Raw genomic sequence first — 18,464 nt, 5'->3', positions numbered from 1 at the left:
ATGTTGGCTCCTTGTTCATGGGGAGTATCTGGCTCCGTACCATATCTCAGCCCCTCCCCCCCCTTGTTTATGGTGTCACTGGGTCTCTTGTTTTTCCCAGTGGAGCCAGAGTTCAAGTATGTTGGGAACATGCATGGGAACGAGGTTCTGGGCAGGGAGCTGCTGCTCCAGCTCTCTGAATTCCTGTGTGAGGAGTATCGCCGGCGGAATGAACGGATCACACGGCTCATCTGGGACACACGCATCCACATCCTGCCCTCCATGAACCCAGATGGATATGAAGTGGCTGCCAACCAGGTACCAGGCAAGCATTCTCCTCATCTTACCTGGCAAGGGCATGTCATGCCCTTGTGCTGTAGAACCCTAGTGCCTCTTCCACCAGTAATTGCCAAGGATGAATAGAAAATAATAGCACAGGCATGTAGGGGCAAAATCAGAAAGGTACAACATGAGTTATACCTAGCAAGGGACACAAAAGGCAATAAGAAGAGAAAGATTAAGGAACATGTAGATCCACTACTTAGTGGGGATGGAGCGCTAACAACAGACATAAAAAAGGCTGAGATATTTAATGCCTATTTTGCTTCCATCTTCACCAAGCTGGAGGGGTTGCAAGAACTTTGGAGGACAAGATTAGAATTCAAAATGACCTTGACAAGTTGGAGAACTGGTCTGAATTCAGCAAGCTGAAATTCAATGAAGACAAGTGCGAAGTCCTTTACTTAGGAAGTAAAAATCAAATGCACAGCTACAAAATGGGAAATAACTAGCTAGGCAGTAGCATTGCTGAAAAGGATCTGGGGCGGGTACAGTGGGTCACAAATTGAATGAGTCAACAATGTGATGCAGTTGCAAAAAAGGCTAATATTTTCAGGGGTATAGTAACAGGAAGATTGTATGTAAGACGTGGGAGGTAGTTGTCCTACTATACTCAGCACTGGAGAGGCCTCAGCTGGAGAACTGTGTCCAATTCTGGGCCCTACACTTTAGGAAAGTTGTGGACAAATTTGGAAAGAGTCCAGAGGAAAGCAACAAAAATGATAAAAGGTTTAGAAAACCTGACCTATGAGGAAGGATTTTTTTAAATGAGAATCTTTAGTCTTGAGAAAAGACTGAGGGGAGAGGACTTGATAAGTCTTCAAAACTGTTACCGGCTCTTATAAAGAGGACTGTGATCAATTGTTCTCCATGTCCTCTAAAGGTAAGACAAGAAGTAAGGGGCTTAATCCGCAGCAGGGGAGATTCAAGTTAGATAACAGGAAAATCTTTATAATGCGCAGGGGAGTTAAGCTCTGGAACAGGCTCCCAATGGAAATTGTGGAATCCCTGTAATTGGAATTTTTTAAGAATGGGCTGGACAAACACCCGTTGTGCTCGGGCAGAAGTAAACCTGGACCATCCCCAAGAGACTGAACTAGATGACCCTTCCTGCTCTACGTGTCTATGATTGGAGGGCGAGACCATCATTCTGCTGTCTCTTCCACCTGCACCCTCCAAATCCCTGGTCTCAGCTTGTGTTTCATCCCATCCCCCTGCCCTTGCTCCCTCAATGTGTGTTTCACCCAACTTGGACCCCATCCTGGGGACCATGGGTCCTTCAGCACATCTCACCCCAGCCTCAACCTCCAAAACGTCCAGGTCCTCAGCCTGTAATTTACCTCACTTGGGCCCCTCACCATTGTCTCTGTGGCTCTATTGTTTCCATTATTGCTACAGATTGTGGACTTTACAAGTCTTCAGGGAGCTGACTCTTTTATTTGTATTTCAGTCTCCCAGAGCTCAGCTAGCTCTGACCTGCATCTGCCCTCTCTGAGTGACAGACTGGGAGCTGACCAGGAAACCTGCTGTCCTCCTTTATTCTTGCTCTGCCTTGTGTGGGGTGGGTGTCAGATATTAAAGATCACAAGAGCCATGGTGCTGTCAATGGATTGTAGAGAAACCCTGTATCTGGACATCTGACTCTAACCCTGCAGAAGTTACAGGCACTGGGCCGCTCTGCCTATGCTGCAGGGTGGGAGGGTAGACCATAGCCCCCAGGCTAAGTAGGTAAGTGATTCATTTAAGGGGACACCTCTCTGCTGCCCAAGAAGGCAAGTTGCTGAATCCACACAGTGTTGGGGGCATGTTCCCTACACAGCAGGGAAAACAGGCAGCTGAGAAATGTTGACAAGAGCAGGATGGGAGGAAGACTGGTCCTGTGACTAAGGAGGCCTGGGGCCATCATATTCTCTAGTCCAGACAAGCAGTGCTCAGTGCTGAATCAGGAGTGTTGTGTGCGAGGATAAAGTAGCTTTCCACCCCCTTATGGCCCCCCAAATGAAGCTAGTTCAGCACCCAATGTGAATTGGAGTAGCCTTAATCTGATAGAAAATTGAATGCACAGGAACATAGGAATCGCCAGAGCGGATCATTGGCAAGGTCCATTGTCACAGAGTAACGGGTCCCTTTAAGGCAGTATGGGACCAGCCCCTCGTGAAGTAGCTGCTTCCCACCCTGAGGGAAGTGGGGCAAAGGAAGGTCACTTGGTCCTTATAAAAGGGCTCTGCGAGCTCAGTCTGGGAGTGGAGCCACAGGGACTGGTGGCGAGCTCTTGTGGAAGGCACCGAGCCAGTCTCTGTAGGAGGCTGAATACTCCAAGCAGTACTGGATTTACCATGGTGCCAATGGCTCCATAGCGCCGGGCCCAAGCTCACAACGCCCCATAACACTCGCTCCCTCCCCTTGCGCAGCGCTGCAGAAGCGGAGGCTCAGAGTGAGCAGCAGGGATCCAGCATGGGAGCTGAGAACCCACAGGACACTGGGAGCTGTAGTTCCTTGGCCAGCTCCTGCCTATAGAGCCAACCCTGGAGCAGGGAAGGAACTACATTTCCCAGCATTCCCTTGGTCGCTATCAACAGGAAAGGGAGGGAGGAAGCTGAGACCCATGTGCTGCAGCTTGCTGTGAAAGGGGATCTGGTTGCTAGAAAGGGTTGGCCCTGTGAATGGGGAACAAGTGTGCCCGAGGAGTAGAAGATATCACCCTCAGAAGACTTCCCCAGACTGGATATGGGATGCTGGTGTGACCTCGCCTGGCAGCCCCCAAAGAAGGAACTGGGTGGACTAAATGGACAGTGCCCCTCTCTATCTGAAGCCTAGCAAGGGAGGTACGTGGATCCCACCAGAAGGTAAAATAAATAAGGGAGGGGAGGCTTTACTAGAGGACCTGGCAGCTTCAGATACAGTACCATAAGAACATAAGAACATAAGAACATAAGAAAGGCCGTACCGGGTCAGACCAAAGGTCCATCTAGCCCAGTATCTGTCTACCGACAGTGGCCAATGCCAGGTGCCCCTGAGGGAGTGAACCTAACAGGCAATGATCAAGTGATCTCTCTCCTGCCATCCATCTCCATCCTCTGACGAACAGAGGCTAGGGACACCATTCTTACCCATCCTGGCTAATAGCCATTTATGGACTTAGCCACCATGAATTTATCCAGTCCCCTTTTAAACATTGTTATAGTCCTAGCCTTCACAACCTCCTCAGGTAAGGAGTTCCACAAGTTGACTGTGCGCTGCGTGAAGAAGAACTTCCTTTTATTTGTTTTAAACCTGCTGCCTATTAATTTCATTTGGTGACCCCTAGTTCTTGTATTATGGGAATAAGTAAATAACTTTTCCTTATCCACTTTCTCAACATCACTCATGATTTTATATACCTCTATCATGTCCCCCCTTAGTCTCCTCTTTTCCAAACTGAAGAGTCCTAGCCTCTTTAATCTTTCCTCATATGGGACCCTCTCTAAACCCCTAATCATTTTAGTTGCTCTTTTCTGAACCTTTTCTAGTGCTAGAATATCTTTTTTGAGGTGAGGAGACCACATCTGTACACAGTATTCGAGATGTGGGCGTACCATGGATTTATATAAGGGCAATAATATATTCTCAGTCTTATTCTCTATCCCCTTTTTAATGATTCCTAACATCCTGTTTGCTTTTTTGACCACCTCTGCACACTGCGTGGACATCTTCAGAGAACTATCCACGATAACTCCAAGATCTTTTTCCTGACTCGTTGTAGCTAAATTAGCCCCCATCATGTTGTATGTATAGTTGGGGTTATTTTTTCCAATGTGCATTACTTTACATTTATCCACATTAAATTTCATTTGCCATTTTGTTGCCCAATCACTTAGTTTTGTGAGATCTTTTTGAAGTTCTTCACAATCTGCTTTGGTCTTAACTATCTTGAGTAGTTTAGTGTCATCTGCAAACTTTGCCACCTCACTGTTTACCCCTTTCTCCAGATCATTTATGAATAAATTGAATAGGATTGGTCCTAGGACTGACCCTTGGGGAACACCACTAGTTACCCCTCTCCATTCTGAGAATTTACCATTAATTCCTACCCTTTGTTCCCTGTCCTTTAACCAGTTCTCAATCCATGAAAGGACCTTTCCTTTTATCCCATGACAGCTTAATTTACGTAAGAGCCTTTGGTGAGGGACCTTGTCAAAGGCTTTCTGGAAATCTAAGTACACTATGTCCACCGGATCCCCCTTGTCCACATGTTTGTTGACCCCTTCAAAGAACTCTAATAGATTAGTAAGACACGATTTCCCTTTACAGAAACCATGTTGACTATTGCTCAAGAGTTTATGTTTTTCTATGTGTCTGACAATTTTATTCTTTACTATTGTTTCAACTAATTTGCCCGGTACCGACGTTAGACTTACCGGTCTGTAATTGCCAGGATCACCCCTAGAGCCCTTTTTAAATATTGGCGTTACATTAGCTAACTTCCAGTCATTGGGTACCGAAGCCGATTTAAAGGACAGGTTACAAACCTTGGTTAATAGTTCCGCAACTTCACATTTGAGTTCTTTCAGAACTCTTGGGTGAATGCCATCTGGTCCCGGTGACTTGTTAATGTTGAGTTTATCAATTAATTCCAAAACCTCCTCTAGTGACACTTCAATCTGTGACAGTTCCTCAGATTTGTCACCTACAAAAGCCAGCTCAGGTCTGGGAATCTCCCTAACATCCTCAGCCGTGAAGACTGAAGCAAAGAATCCATTTAGTTTCTCCGCAATGACTTTATCATCTTTAAGCGCTCCTTTTGTATTTTCATCGTCAAGGGGCCCCACTGGTTGTTTAGCAGGCTTCCTGCTTCTGATGTACTTAAAAAACATTTTGTTATTACCTTTGGAGTTTATGGCTAGCCGTTCTTCAAACTCCTCTTTGGCTTTTCTTATTACACTCTTGCACTTAAGTTGGCAGTGTTTGTGCTCCTTTCTATTTGCCTCACTGGGATTTGACTTCCACTTTTTAAAGGAAGTCTTTTTATCTCTCACTGCTTCTTTTACATGGTTGTTAAGCCACGGTGGCTCTTTTTTAGTTCTTTTACTGTTTTTCTTAATTTGGGGTATACATTGAAGTTGGGCCTCTATTATGGTGTCTTTAAAAAGGGCCCACGCAACTTGCAGGGATTTCACTTTAGTCACTGTACCTTTTAACTTTTGTCTAACTAACCCCCTCATTTTTGTATAGTTCCCCCTTTTGAAATTAAAGGCCACAGTGTTGGGCAGTTGAGATGTTCTTCCCACCACAGGGATGTTGAATGCTATTGTATTATGGTCACTATTTCCAAGCGGTCCTGCTATAGTTACCTCTTGGACCAGCTCCTGCGCTCCACTCAGGATTAAATCTAGAGTCGCCTCTCCCCTTGTGGGTTCCCGTACCAGCTGCTCCATGAAGCAGTCATTTAAAGTATCGAGAAATTTTATCTCTGCATTTCGTCCTGAAGTGAAATGTTCCCAGTCAATATGGGGATAATTGAAATCCCCCACTATTATTGGGTTCTTAATTTTGATAGCCTCTCTAATTTCCCTTAGCATTTCATCATCACTATTACTGTCCTGGTCAGGTGGTCGATAATAGATCCCTACTGTTATATTTTTACTAGAGCATGAAATTTCTATCCAGAGAGACTCTATGGAACCTGTGGATTCGCTTAAGATTTTTACTTCATTTGAATCTACACTTTCTTTAACATATAGTGCCACTCCTCCCCCTGCATGGCCGGTTCTGTCCTTCCGATATATTTTGTACCCCGGAATGATTGTGTCCCATTGATTGGTCTCAGTCCACCAGGTTTCTGTGATGCCTATTATATCTATATCCTCCTTTATCACAAGGCACTCTAGTTCACCCATCTTATTATTTAGACTTCTGGCATTTGTGTACAAGCACTTTAAAAACTTGTCCCTGTTTATTAGCCTGCCTTTTTCTGATGTGCCAGATTCTTTTTTATGTGACTGTTTGTCATCTGATCCGGCCCTTACATTATACTTCTCATTCCTCTGCTCCTGACTATAACCTGGAGATTCTCTATCATCAGACTCTCCCCTAAGAGAAGTCTGTGTCCGATCCACACGCACCTCTGCAGCAGTCGGCTTTCCCCCATCTCCTAGTTTAAAAACTGCTCTACAACCTTTTTAATGTTTAGTGCCAGCAGTCTGGTTCCACTTTGGTTTAGGTGGAGCCCATCTCTCCTGTATAGGCTCCTCCCATCCCAGAAGTTTCCCCAGTTCCTAATGAACGTGAACCCCTCCTCTCTACACCATCGTCTCATCCACGCATTGAGACTCTGAAGCTCTGCCTGCCTACCTGGCCCTGCGCGTGGAACTGGTAGCATTTCTGAGAATGCCACCATAGAGGTCCTGGATTTCAGTCTCTTCCCTAGCAGCCTAAATTTGGCTTCCAGGACATCTCTCCTACCCTTCCCTATGTCATTGGTACCTACATGTACCACGACCACCGGCTCCTCCCCAGCACTACACATAAGTCTATCTCCAGGCGCGTAGGAGAATTTCTACATCTGAGCCATGGAAGCAGAAGCAGAACAGGCTGCTGTTACTTAATTTCTCCCAAGTCAAATATGCGGATCCACTGTAACTTGCTGTAGGAAAAGTAGGATAAAATTGAGCAACAAATGCTGGCAGCTCCCTCGTGCTAACTAGGACTGGAATTGGTATTTTCAACAGTCATTACAATTTTTTTTTAATTTTTTTAGTTTTGTTTGTTTAAAAGGAAGACAATAATATTGAATTGGCAAATTCCCCATAGAAACAAAGAGTGGAATATCAAAGGCACCTCAACTTGTCCTCATTTATCTAGGACAGTCTTATAATATGGATCAGCCTTGGGATTGCCACCCCTCCCTTGACTAGCAGCTGCAGCTGTCTAAGGCTGGCCTCTGGCAATTGGCCTCATGGCTGTAGCCAGAGAAGCTGCAGGTGGCTCTGTGACTACTGGGGACCATTAAGCTAGAGCAGATAAAGAAACTGGAATTAACCTCAGGGAACAGAGGTCACCAGTAGGAAAGGAATGTCAAGGGGCGCAGGGAAAGAGGAAGCAGGTCAGGCATGCAGCGAGAGAATGGCCCCAGCTGGGTGGGAGCATGTCCAAAGTAGAAAGGAAACAAGTATGGGGAGAGGTGGTGGTGATCAGGTAGCAGACTAGCATGTAGATGGGAGCAGAGGGAGAAAGGCTGGTGGCTTCAGATTCCCAAGGGTTAAATCCTCACTTTGGGGAAATGGTGTTTGCAAGTGGCTTGCTCAAATGGCAGGATGGGTGCTAAGGGAGGGATTTGTCAGAATTGATCAGGTATCTGCTGGCTGTGGAACTCTGAGCTGAGACCAGGACCACATGCAGTGACGGGGGACATGGGGTGGTACTGGAGACATGGCTAGAGAAGGTCTGAATGAGGAAGGAGATAAATCTGTGGGGAGTTTCCCGGATCACTATGAAAGTTCTGCCCACATGGGTACAGCTCAATGAGAAGAACTGGGGGCTGAGGGGGCTGTGTAAGGCGATGCAGATAGTCATGCAGAGGTGTGTGATCAAAATGAAAAATGTCTCTGAGATTCAGTTCCAGGTATACTATAGCACCAATGGCACTGCCACACCAGGCCCACAGTCGGAGCCCACAAATGACCACATGGGGGCCCACAAAAGGTTAATCCGGCCCTGACTCCAAGGGACCGAGCCTGGGGGTTAGTGCTCTGTATTGGAGCAAGAAAAGACTCAAAGGTAGCCCAGAAAAGGGCTGTGAACAGGGCCCAAAGGGTGGGCTGATGAAATGCCCACAAAGGGCAGAAGAGCTTGTGTTGCTTGGGACTTTTTTGTTGCCCTGTTGGAGGCCTGGAAGGGGTTAAGTTTGTGGCTTGGCTGGAGGGCCAAGGCACATCTCCAGTCCTGACCCGTGTGTGTGGAGTTTATTAAAAGAGCCCTGAGGAAGAGGGAAACTGAGGTAGGGTGCTGCAGCGCCACCCCAGGCCATGAGTGGGGGGTTGGGAGGTGGGTGCGCAGTTAGCATCCATCTAATCTAGTCTCTTGTCTCTGACACTGGCAGCACCACATCAGCCAGAAGGGGGACAAACTGCCCTGCAGTTGGCAGATGTGGGATATGCGGGGCCATGGAAGGGCTCATCCGGATCAGGCGGATTTAATCTCTGGTCCATGAATTTTATTGGCATTAACCACACTAATGCTGGATGCAGAATGCAAACAATGGTCCCATAAAATAAATGTAAATAGCGTTCGTGAAGGTGCAATGCCCAGTACTCAGGTGCATGCCTGAGTCTGTGTATGATTTCCCTGTCCCTACTGGAATTCATCCCACTCTCCTGGTGCTGTTAAACATGGTCCATGGGCATGGAAATCAGGGTGGTCTAGTTATGGCTCTGTCATTGACTGCTGCCTGACCTTGGGCAAGTTGCTTACTCAGGCCGTGCCTCAGTTTCCCCTTCTGGGAAATGGAGATAACGATACTGACCCTCCACTGTACCATGCTCAGAGAGTGCTGTTTATTCCCCGGGACAGCAGTGACTCATATCTGGTGGTCGCAGACACTACCAAAGCCCAGTTATCTTTTGTAGCTATTGGGACTATCCAGGCTCTTCCCACATGGTGTTTGGATTGAGCCTGCGCTCTCCCTGGTCTCACAGGAGTTATGTGCCTTCTCCCTCCAGGACCCGGACGCCATTGGGTACCTGACGGGCAGGAACAATGCCAACGGAATTGACTTGAACCGTAACTTCCCCGATCTCAACACTTTCATGTACTACAATGAAAAAAACGGTGGCCCCAATCACCACATCCCTCTGCCAGCCAACTGGAAAAGCCAGGTATGGACCAGGGATTTCCAGCAGCAATACAGGATTGCACCAGCACCGCCCGCATGGAGAAACACCTACCCCTACTCTGTACTTCCCAGCCCCCCTTCTCAGAGAAACAGCATCTCCGCTAAGGGCCCCAGGTACTGGTTTATGTCTGAAGAACATTATGACTGGCTGGGATGATTTAGTTGGGTTTGGTCCTGCTTTGAGCAGGGGGTTGGACTAGATAGCACCTGAGGTCCCTTCCAACCCTGAGATTCTATGATTCTATGACACACTTTGCATCACAGGGCTTTCAAGAGGAACCTGACCCAGCAGTTGCCCATTTTAGTGAACACCCTGAGTTCCATCTCGTATAAGTCTGCATTGGAAAAGTGTTTTTGTCTAAAAAATCCTGTGAATACTTTTACTTTGGGGGGATATGAAAGCAATTAGTCAAATGGGGTGTCTAAAATGAGATTTACCAAAAATCTCGACTTTCCAATAGTTTGAGTTGCTCTGTCTAAAAACACTGTGTGTAGCGTTTACACACTACCTGACATACTTAGGCTGGTGAACCAGCCTAAGTATGTCAGGTACTTCAAACATATGAAAATGACTTCTTCCCGCTCCCCAGACTCCCTTCCCTCTGGCCCTGTGTGCCGGTGTCGCAGGGAGGCATGTCTGGCGTAACAACCCCAGCTTTAGAAATGTCTGAAATCTTTGAGCACAAGTGAAAATGTGACACACACACCCCTCCCCCCGCATGCTCTCCTCAGTGGTGAGTGAGGTGCTAGTCCGGCTTGGTGAGTGATTGCTGCCCTCTGGGTAGCGATGGATGTGTGGATTCTGTAGCTGACATGTTAGAAGTGAATTTTGACAAGAAGATTTTAATGAAGAGGGAAGTGAGGCAGATGGGCCAGGCACACACGGCAGCATGGAAGGATGCCCAAAAAGGAGAGGCACAGAAGGAAATTAACAGGTTGTCAAAGTTGGTGTAGTTTGCCTAGTGGAAGGCTCATGGGAATATGGTCAGCGATAAGGTCAGATATGCAGGTGGGAGTGGGCTGGGCAGGGTCTTGAGTCTGAGCAATGGAGAGGCATCATGGCCTTCGGCGATGGGCCAGGAGAGCAATTCTGGCAGTGGTGTTTGGACAGACTGTAGGGGCAAGGCAGGTACCTTGGCAGCTATAGAGGAGGCAGGTGCCATGGTCAGGGCAGCAAATGTTCAGGCCTGCATGAGCAGTTCAGCCATCTGAGGAGAAGTGGAAGGCTTCCAGATGTGTGCTGGAGAAAGAGAGAGCAGGATGGGGTCACATCAGGATGTGAGAGGCTGGGAGAGAGGGGCTGGTAACAGGGCAGGTGGTGGAGGACAGCAGAGAAGGAGAAGGGAAGGGGAGGCATATGGAGCCCAGGCTAGGAGGTAGCACCCTATCACCCCCACTCCCCCGAGCACTATCCACGAGCCAGGCTGTAAAGAGACTCCGCACTGAGCCTAGTGCTGCAATGGTTCTGACTCTCATGCCAGCATCTCCTTTGCTTGCAGGTGGAGCCAGAAACACTGGCTGTCATTCACTGGATGAGCCGCTACAACTTTGTCCTCTCAGCCAATCTCCATGGTGGCGCTCTAGTGGCGAATTACCCCTACGACAAAGCCCAGGAACAGCGAAGCCGGGGCTATCAGCGCAAAAGCAACACCGCGTCCCCCACTCCTGATGACAAGCTGTTCCGGAAGGTGCATGAGAGCTCCTAATGAGGCTCGGGCCCCACATGTCAGATCTCACAAGATCAGCTCTTCTTCATTCAGTATCTGAACCAGACTGTAGGGGTTGAGGATTTAGGTCTGGGATTTGAATCCGGACTTCCCCACCTTGATCCCCCAGCCCCTAAACAAACATGTGATGGGATTTGGATCAGAAGTTCCAGTTTTAGCCCAGCCTTTGTTTTTAATCATCTGCAAAAAGCTCTTTGAAATAGGCAATAAGATGACATGTGATGTTGGGCTAATACATCCCTGGTATAAACACCACTGATGTCCATGGTGTTTGCGCCATGAATGAATCCGGCCCATTTCCCATGCACGGGAAAGTCTAGGCACAAGCCTCTCCTTATCAGTGCAATAATCCTTTCTATAGGTCTGAATCTGCAAAGTGCTGAGAGCTGCCAAAGCTGGCCTGAGCACCCTCAATTCCCGGGGGCTTCAACAGGAGCAGGATTGGGCTCTGTGTGACACTAACGAGCCCCCAACTAATCAGTTTTACTCTTCCTCCTCCTTGCCCCACCCACCTCTCTGGAGAGGGTCTGACGGGCCTGCACTGCGGTAACCTGCAGTTTGGTGTGTGCTCTGAAGTCATGTCTGACTTTCCACCATGTTTCCCAAGTCAGCCTGTGCAGACAGAGGGGTCGTTTTACTGCTCATCAGTGATCAGTGAGCAGAGAGAATCCAGGCTCCACAGCTGGAATAAAAATGTATCAGGATGATAAATCTCCTGCTTCCGGGGTCGGACCCAACCTCTGCCTCCTGGGGCCTTGGAAGAAACTGCCCGAGGGGCTGGCTATTCCATAAATGTCCATTATGGGCTTTCTTGCACCTTCCTCCGGGTCTGTCTGTTGTCAGAGACAGGAGACTGTGCTCCTCTCTGCTCCTACGGGCTCTTGTGTCTGGGTAGGGAGCAGCAGGGACCGTAAGTGGTAAACAGAGTGTTCAGGCTGACCTGCCTCCTTCAAAAAGATATGGGTGACCTTGGCCTCCAAGGGTTACTTTCTGAAGAGGCGGGATCTTATTGCTATGGCAGTGAGAGCCAGAGCTCGGGCTCCAATCAGAAAGCGCTGTCCTGGATTTCCCATTACAAGTTGGACTGAATTTACATTGCAACAGAGCCCTTCCCCCGACCCCACCTGTCAGGGCTCTCACTGGGCGGCAAACCCCAGGAAAGGGATGGGACAACCCCACCCGACTGTGCAACGGCATCCCCCAGCTCGAATTCTCCATAGGCTTTGTTGGCAGGTTCCTGAGCTCATGGGGTTAGGGCTGGGGTGAGGTTCCCCTGCTGGGGGTGGGGCTGGGGTCAGGTTCCCAAGCCCATGGGGTCAGGGCTGGGGTATAGGTTCCTATGATGGTGTGTGGGGGGGTGTCTGTGTGAAGACCAGTGGTGGGGCTGTGCTGGGCCTGCTCTCTCTCACTTGGGTTTAGCTCCATTGGAGGGGCTCCTGCTTGTCCCTAGTGTACATGGGAGCAGACTCAGACTGAGGGACATGGGCCAGAGGGTCGAAGCCAGCACTGTGACCGGCCTCATGCTCTCTCTGCAGCTGGCCAAAGCCTATTCCTACGCCCATCACTCGATGCACCAGAGCCCAACCTGCGGAGAACAGTTTGCAGATGGCATCACCAATGGGGCCTCCTGGTATTCTCTCAGCAAGGGTAAGGGCTGGGGGAGCGGGAACCAGGAGTTGGAGGAAGGTCCAGAGTGAACAGCAGAGGGAGAGGTGAGGATATGGGAGGTCTGGGCTGCAGAGGGCGTAGTGGGACAGACAAGGGTTGGGGAAGGGATGAGCAGGGTCGGGGGAGAGGGTAATAGCTGGGGAAGAGGTATGGAGTTTATGGTTTGAGGGAGGGAATGCGGAGGTGTAATGGCTATGGGGAGGGTACAGGGTTAAGGGATGGTGAGACAGTATGTGGAGATAATGGCTGAGAAAGGGGTATTGGGATATGACGGTGCACCCTCAGTGAGTGATGACCAATCCCCCAGAATCTGGGTACTCAGGAGTACTCGTTTCTGTCAAACCTTGAGTATGAAGCTGCGGGGGGGGCCACAATGTGGAAGTGACAAGACATAAAAGCAGCAATAAAATTAAAAACAACAACAAATAATAATGGAAAAAGTTGATATCACTGGCTGTACACTGCCAGTCATGAGTGCTGACAATTGGTAAGGGAAGTTAGATTTTCCATGGATACCATGTCTAGTAGGGTTAAGGACATCAAGAAGCATTTAAAAAGAATATATTAGGAGAAGAAGACAACCTAGCAATGGTATAGGTCCATTATTAACTAGGGATGATAAAATTTCTATTCTGTATTTGGGAAGAAGCTGGATGGCACAGTCACAGCTTGCGCTGATAATGAAATAGTTTATTCTGAGAGTAACATGGGAGGATGTTAAACAGCAACAGCTAAAATTAAACATTTTCTGATCTGTAGGACACAAAAACTTGCACAAAAGGAGGAGCTCTCTGAGCCAGCGATTAATATTCCTTAGCACAAAAGGATGCATAAAGTAAAATATGGCATCTAGCAACTATGTGTGATAAATGTTTCACTTTTTTGTCAGCTATAATGCTTTTTTATAATGCAGTTTGTTGAAACATTTAACAAATGAAAGTGTGTTGGAAATTGCACAAGTAACTTTCCAAGCTTCAAACTGACAATATATTATTGACCTGAACCATAGTACCTGAATATTCATTTTCTGAATGAAGATGTCTGTCTTTTTACAGAAAGTTTTGAGTTTGGGGGTTTTTAGGTTCAGCTTTTGCAGGTGACAAATCTGAGGAACTGTCACAGATTGAAGTGTCATTAGAGGAGGTTTTGGAATTAATTGATAAACTCAACATTAACAAGTCACCGGGACCAGATGGCATTCACCCAAGAGTTCTGAAAGAACTCAAATGTGAAGTTGCGGAACTATTAACTAAGGTTTGTAACCTGTCCTTTAAATCGGCTTCGGTACCCAGTGACTGGAAGTTAGCTAATGTAACACCAATATTTAAAAAGGGCTCTAGGGGTGATCCTGGCAATTACAGACTGGTAAGTCTAACGTCAGCACCGCGCAAATTAGTCGAAACAATAGTAAAGAATAAAATTGTCAGACACATAGAAAAACATAAACTGTTGAGCAAGAGTCAACATGGTTTCTGTAAAGGGAAATCGTGTCTTACTAATCTATTAGAGTTCTTTGAAGGGGTCAACAAACATGTGGACAAGGGGGATCCGGTGGACATAGTGTACTTAGATTTCCAGAAAGCCTTTGACAAGGTCCCTCACCAAAGGATCTTACGTAAATTAAGCTGTCATGGGATAAAAGGGAAGGTCCTTTCATGGATTGAGAACTGGTTAAAAGACAGAGAACAAAGAGTAGGAATTAATGGTAAATTCTCAGAATGGAGAGGGGTAACTAGTGGTGTTCCCCAAGGGTCAGTCCTAGGACCAATCCTATTCAATTTATTCATAAATGATCTGGAGAAAGGGGTAAACAGTGAGGTGGCAAAATTTGCAGATGATACTAAACTACTCAAGATAGTTAAGACCAAAGCAAATTGTGAAGAACTTCAAAAAGATCTCACAAAACGAAGTGATTGGGCAACAAAATGGCAAATGAAATTTAATGTGAATAAATGTAAAGTAATGCACATTGGAAAAAATAACCCCAACTATAGATACAATATGATGGGGGCTAATTTAGCTACAACGAGTCAGGAAAAAGATCTTGGAGTCATCATGGATAGTTCTCTGAAGATGTCCACGCAGTGTGCAGAGGTGGTCAAAAAAGTAAACAGGATGTTAGGAATCATTAAAAAGGGGATAGAGAATAAGACTGAGAATATATTATTGCCCTTATATAAATCCATGGTACTCCCACACCTCGAATACTGTGTACAGATGTGGTCTGCTCACCTCAAAAAAGATATTCTAGCACTAGAAAGGTTCAGAAAAGGGCAACTAAAATGATTAGGGGTTTGGAGAGGGTCCCATACGAGGAGAGATTAAAGAGGCTAGGACTCTTCAGCTTGGAAAAGAGGAGACTAAGTGGGGACATGATAGAGGTATATAAAATCATGAGTGATGTTGAGAAAGTGGATAAGGAAAAGTTATTTACTTATTCCCATAATACAAGAACTAGGGGTCACCAAATGAAATTAATAGGCAGCAGGTTTAAAATAAATAAAAGGAAGTTCTTCACGCAGCGCACAGTCAACTTGTGGAACTCCTTACCTGAGGAGGTTGTGAAGGCTAGGACTATAACAATGTTTAAAAGGGGACTGGATAAATTCATGGTGGCTAAGTCCATAGATGGCTATTAGCCAGGATGGATAAAAATGGTGTCCCTAGCCTCTGTTCGTCAGAGGATGGAGATGGATGGCAGGAGAGAGATCACTTGATCATTGCCTGTTAGGTTCACTCCCTCTGGGGCACCTGGCATTGGCCACTGTCGGCAGACAGATACTGGACTAGATGGACCTTTGGTCTGACCCGGTACGGCCATTCTTATGTTCTTATGTAAATACCAAGTTCTCCCTGTAGGTCTGCCCCAGTATTTGGAGGACTGGGAATGAGATATTATATGAGGCTGTGTCAGTTTACTGTGACCTCATGTTCCAAGTCTTTGAAAGACTGCTGAAGTCAGGACTTGATGTTTTGTGACAAATGCTTGGTTTTTTTTTTTTAAATTTCATTATGCTACCTTAATACATCAAAGCACTAAAGTAAAAGTAAAGGATTTATGGGCACAAACGGTTTTAATTTTGGTTTTGAAGCTGACATCTCTAACTCATAAAAACATCCTAAATTGTATCTTCATTTTAAAATGGGTTTACAAAATCTGACCCTACATTTTATCCCTGTCCATAACAACTTATTTTCTTAATTTATTATTTTCCCCCATAATAGGCAAAGTAAGGTAGAACTTGCATAACACCATGTTTTAGAAGAAATGCAAACTGTTGAGATTGGGTACCTGTTTGCCATATCACATTTATTCAACTTAATAGAATAACATTTTGAATATCTAAGTAGAATGTAAACAATGTGGTGTAATTCTCTGGCCTGTGCCGTGCAGGAGGTCAGATGAGACTATCATAATGTTTCCGTCTGGTCTATAACTTGTGCACTTGGAGAGGCACATGCAGCTCCTAAGCACAGAGCTCCGGAGAGCCCCGTCTGGCGGGTATTGTGGTAGAGGAGGGGAAAATTTGATTGCAAAGAGGATAGAGAGAGGCAGCACTGAGAGGGGCTGTGAGAAAGATTTGAGGCAAATGCCGGGGAGATGAGGGGGTGTTTGGGGGACTGGATATGGGACGGGCTGCTGGGAAGGGGGGAAGGATAGCTCAGTGGTTTGAGCATTGGCCTGCTAAACCCAGGGTTATGAGTTCAATCCTTGAGGGGGCCACTTAGGGATCTGGGACAAAATCAGTACTTGGTCCTGCTAGTGAAGGCAGGGGGCTGGACTCAATGACCCTTCAGGGTCCCTTCCAGTTCTAGGAGGTGGGTCTATCTCCATTATTATTATAATAATGAAGGACAGAAGAGGCAGGCCATATATTTGGGGGGAAGAAGGGGAGTGTCCTTGGGAAGGAGGCGGGGGGGGCTGTACTGGAGGAGAGGGCATGACATGTCTCTGGGCCTGGCCACAACCTCTCCTTGTCTCCTCTCAGGCATGCAGGACTTTAATTATCTTTACACCAACTGCTTCGAGATCACTCTGGAGCTGAGCTGCGATAAATTTCCTCCTCAAAAGGACCTGGAGAAGGAGTGGCTCGCGAATCGTGAGGCGCTCATCACCTACTTAGAGGAGGTAAAGAGGCCACACGTAGACCCTGATACCAACCTCATGTGGGGCTGAGATCCCTGGCCCCTCCCCCCTGTTTTGCATTGCAGGGGGAAGAGATGCAATGGTGGGGGGTGCCAGCAGAGGCTGGGAACATGGAGGGAGGCCCTGGGGCTCCCTCTCTTGATGCTTTGGAGGCAGCACTGAGAGACTCCAGCAGTACTGCTCCCCCCAGCCGTGGCTTAGCCAGAGAAAAGCCAGCCCAGCTACAGGTCTTTGGCAGGCAGAGAGAATGAAGTATCACCAGGGCTCTGTTCTCCTGCTCCAGTTGGGCCTGGTAGGACCCTGACAGGGAGAGAGGCTCCAGCTCTCAGGAGTGAGTGACTGTCTGTCTATCTGCAGGTTCATCAGGGTATCAAAGGGCTGGTGTCCGATGAGAACAACAATGGGATTGCAGGTGCTGTGATTTCTGTCAATGGGATCGGCCATGATGTCACTTCCGGTGCGTTGCCCATCCCTCAACTTGCTGACCCTTTTGGTAACAGCCCGTTTAGCCTGATTTGGGAGGAACACAGTGTGACGGGCCCCCTGGGGTGCAACCTGGAACTGGGGTACCACTGAGCCCTCTGTCTCACCAGCCTGGGCTCCCTCTCACACTGTGCTGCTGTGACAAGCTGCAGACCTGCTCCCAGTCCTGCACTTGCACAAACCTTTACCCAGGCAGGGACACACCCAGCTGCAGTTACATGAAGGCTTCTCCCTAGCACCACAGCCTAGGACCCCAGAGCTGTACCGTCTTGTCCTGGTCAAAAGGCTGCCCAATATACATTTATGACCCAGTCCGTACCTCCCTCAATGTGCAGAGGACAGTGCACCAGCTCCTGTTCCCAAGCAGATTCCCCAAGTACTTCTGGCAAAACACACTGTTTCGGGTTGAAAAAAAATGTACAACAAATGTATTAACTACGGAAAGATAGATTTTAAGTGATTATAAGTAATGAGCACACAGATCAAAGCAGATTACCTAGGAAATAAACAAAAATTCAATCTAAATCCTATACACTAGACCAGATTTGAATCAAGCAGTATCTCATCCTGTAGATAGTACAAACAGTCCACCAAGCTTCCATTCACAGGCAGGCTTCCTTCCTTCCCCGCCTGGGACCTCCTTCCCCAGTTCAGTCTTTGTTCCTTAGGTGTTTTCAGGTGCTGTGTTGTAGGGGGAGTAAGGCCCCTTGGTGACGCCACTTTCTCCTTTTATAGCTTCTTCCATCTTGCTAGAAAGATCTTGCGCTGTGACCCGAGTTAAACAGTCCCCATTGTGTAGTGCTATCCCTGAGAGGTTTCTATTGTACCCAGTTCCTGGGGCAATCCTTGTGAGTAGGTGTATTTTCCTCAATGGGCCATTAATGCTGTTTGGCCTTTGCATTGTTGTACCCGAAAGGCTGCATAGGGGTGTTTTTAACTTCACTACATACTTCAGTAACAGACACATGGCAAAACTTCATAATTCTAGATACAAAGATAGCACATACAATTTAACAGGATATTAATACTCAGCAGATTCAGACTTTATGCTTTGTGAGGTATCAGTTTAACTTTGTGAACAACACATAATCCTGTCGCCATGGTAAATACGGGGTGCAGAGTGTCACACATGGTGAGCCAGGCAGTGATGTATGTCGCACGGCCCACTGTGGGAAATTAGTGAACCTCACAGTGGTGAAAGGTGAGAACCCTTTGAGAGGCAGGAAGGGCAAAACGAGCAAAGCCCTCCAGC

The 18,464-nt window shown here is 47.2% G+C and overlaps 1 protein-coding gene across 2 annotated transcripts in view; it reads left to right on the top strand.

Moving 5' to 3' along the window:
* CPN1 (carboxypeptidase N subunit 1) overlaps nucleotides 1–18,464 on the top strand; it is a 40,301-nt gene that overhangs the window by 5,740 nt on the left and 16,097 nt on the right. Inside the window, exons 2-7 of one of the 2 annotated variants that reach the window (XM_045024634.1) lie at nucleotides 101–297; nucleotides 9,015–9,170; nucleotides 10,687–10,875; nucleotides 12,450–12,561; nucleotides 16,572–16,711; nucleotides 17,087–17,186. In XM_045024634.1, the coding sequence (XP_044880569.1) occupies nucleotides 101–297; nucleotides 9,015–9,170; nucleotides 10,687–10,875; nucleotides 12,450–12,561; nucleotides 16,572–16,711; nucleotides 17,087–17,186 (894 nt within the window). The remainder of the gene's footprint in view (nucleotides 1–100; nucleotides 298–9,014; nucleotides 9,171–10,686; nucleotides 10,876–12,449; nucleotides 12,562–16,571; nucleotides 16,712–17,086; nucleotides 17,187–18,464) is intronic. The other variant, XM_045024635.1, reaches the window with a different exon arrangement.

This window comes from Mauremys mutica, chromosome 7 (assembly GCF_020497125.1).
Source record: "Mauremys mutica isolate MM-2020 ecotype Southern chromosome 7, ASM2049712v1, whole genome shotgun sequence".
NCBI classification, from domain to species: domain Eukaryota; kingdom Metazoa; phylum Chordata; order Testudines; family Geoemydidae; genus Mauremys; species Mauremys mutica.
The sequence above is the reverse complement of the archived record's forward strand: the minus strand, read 5'-3'. Positions and strand labels throughout refer to the sequence as shown.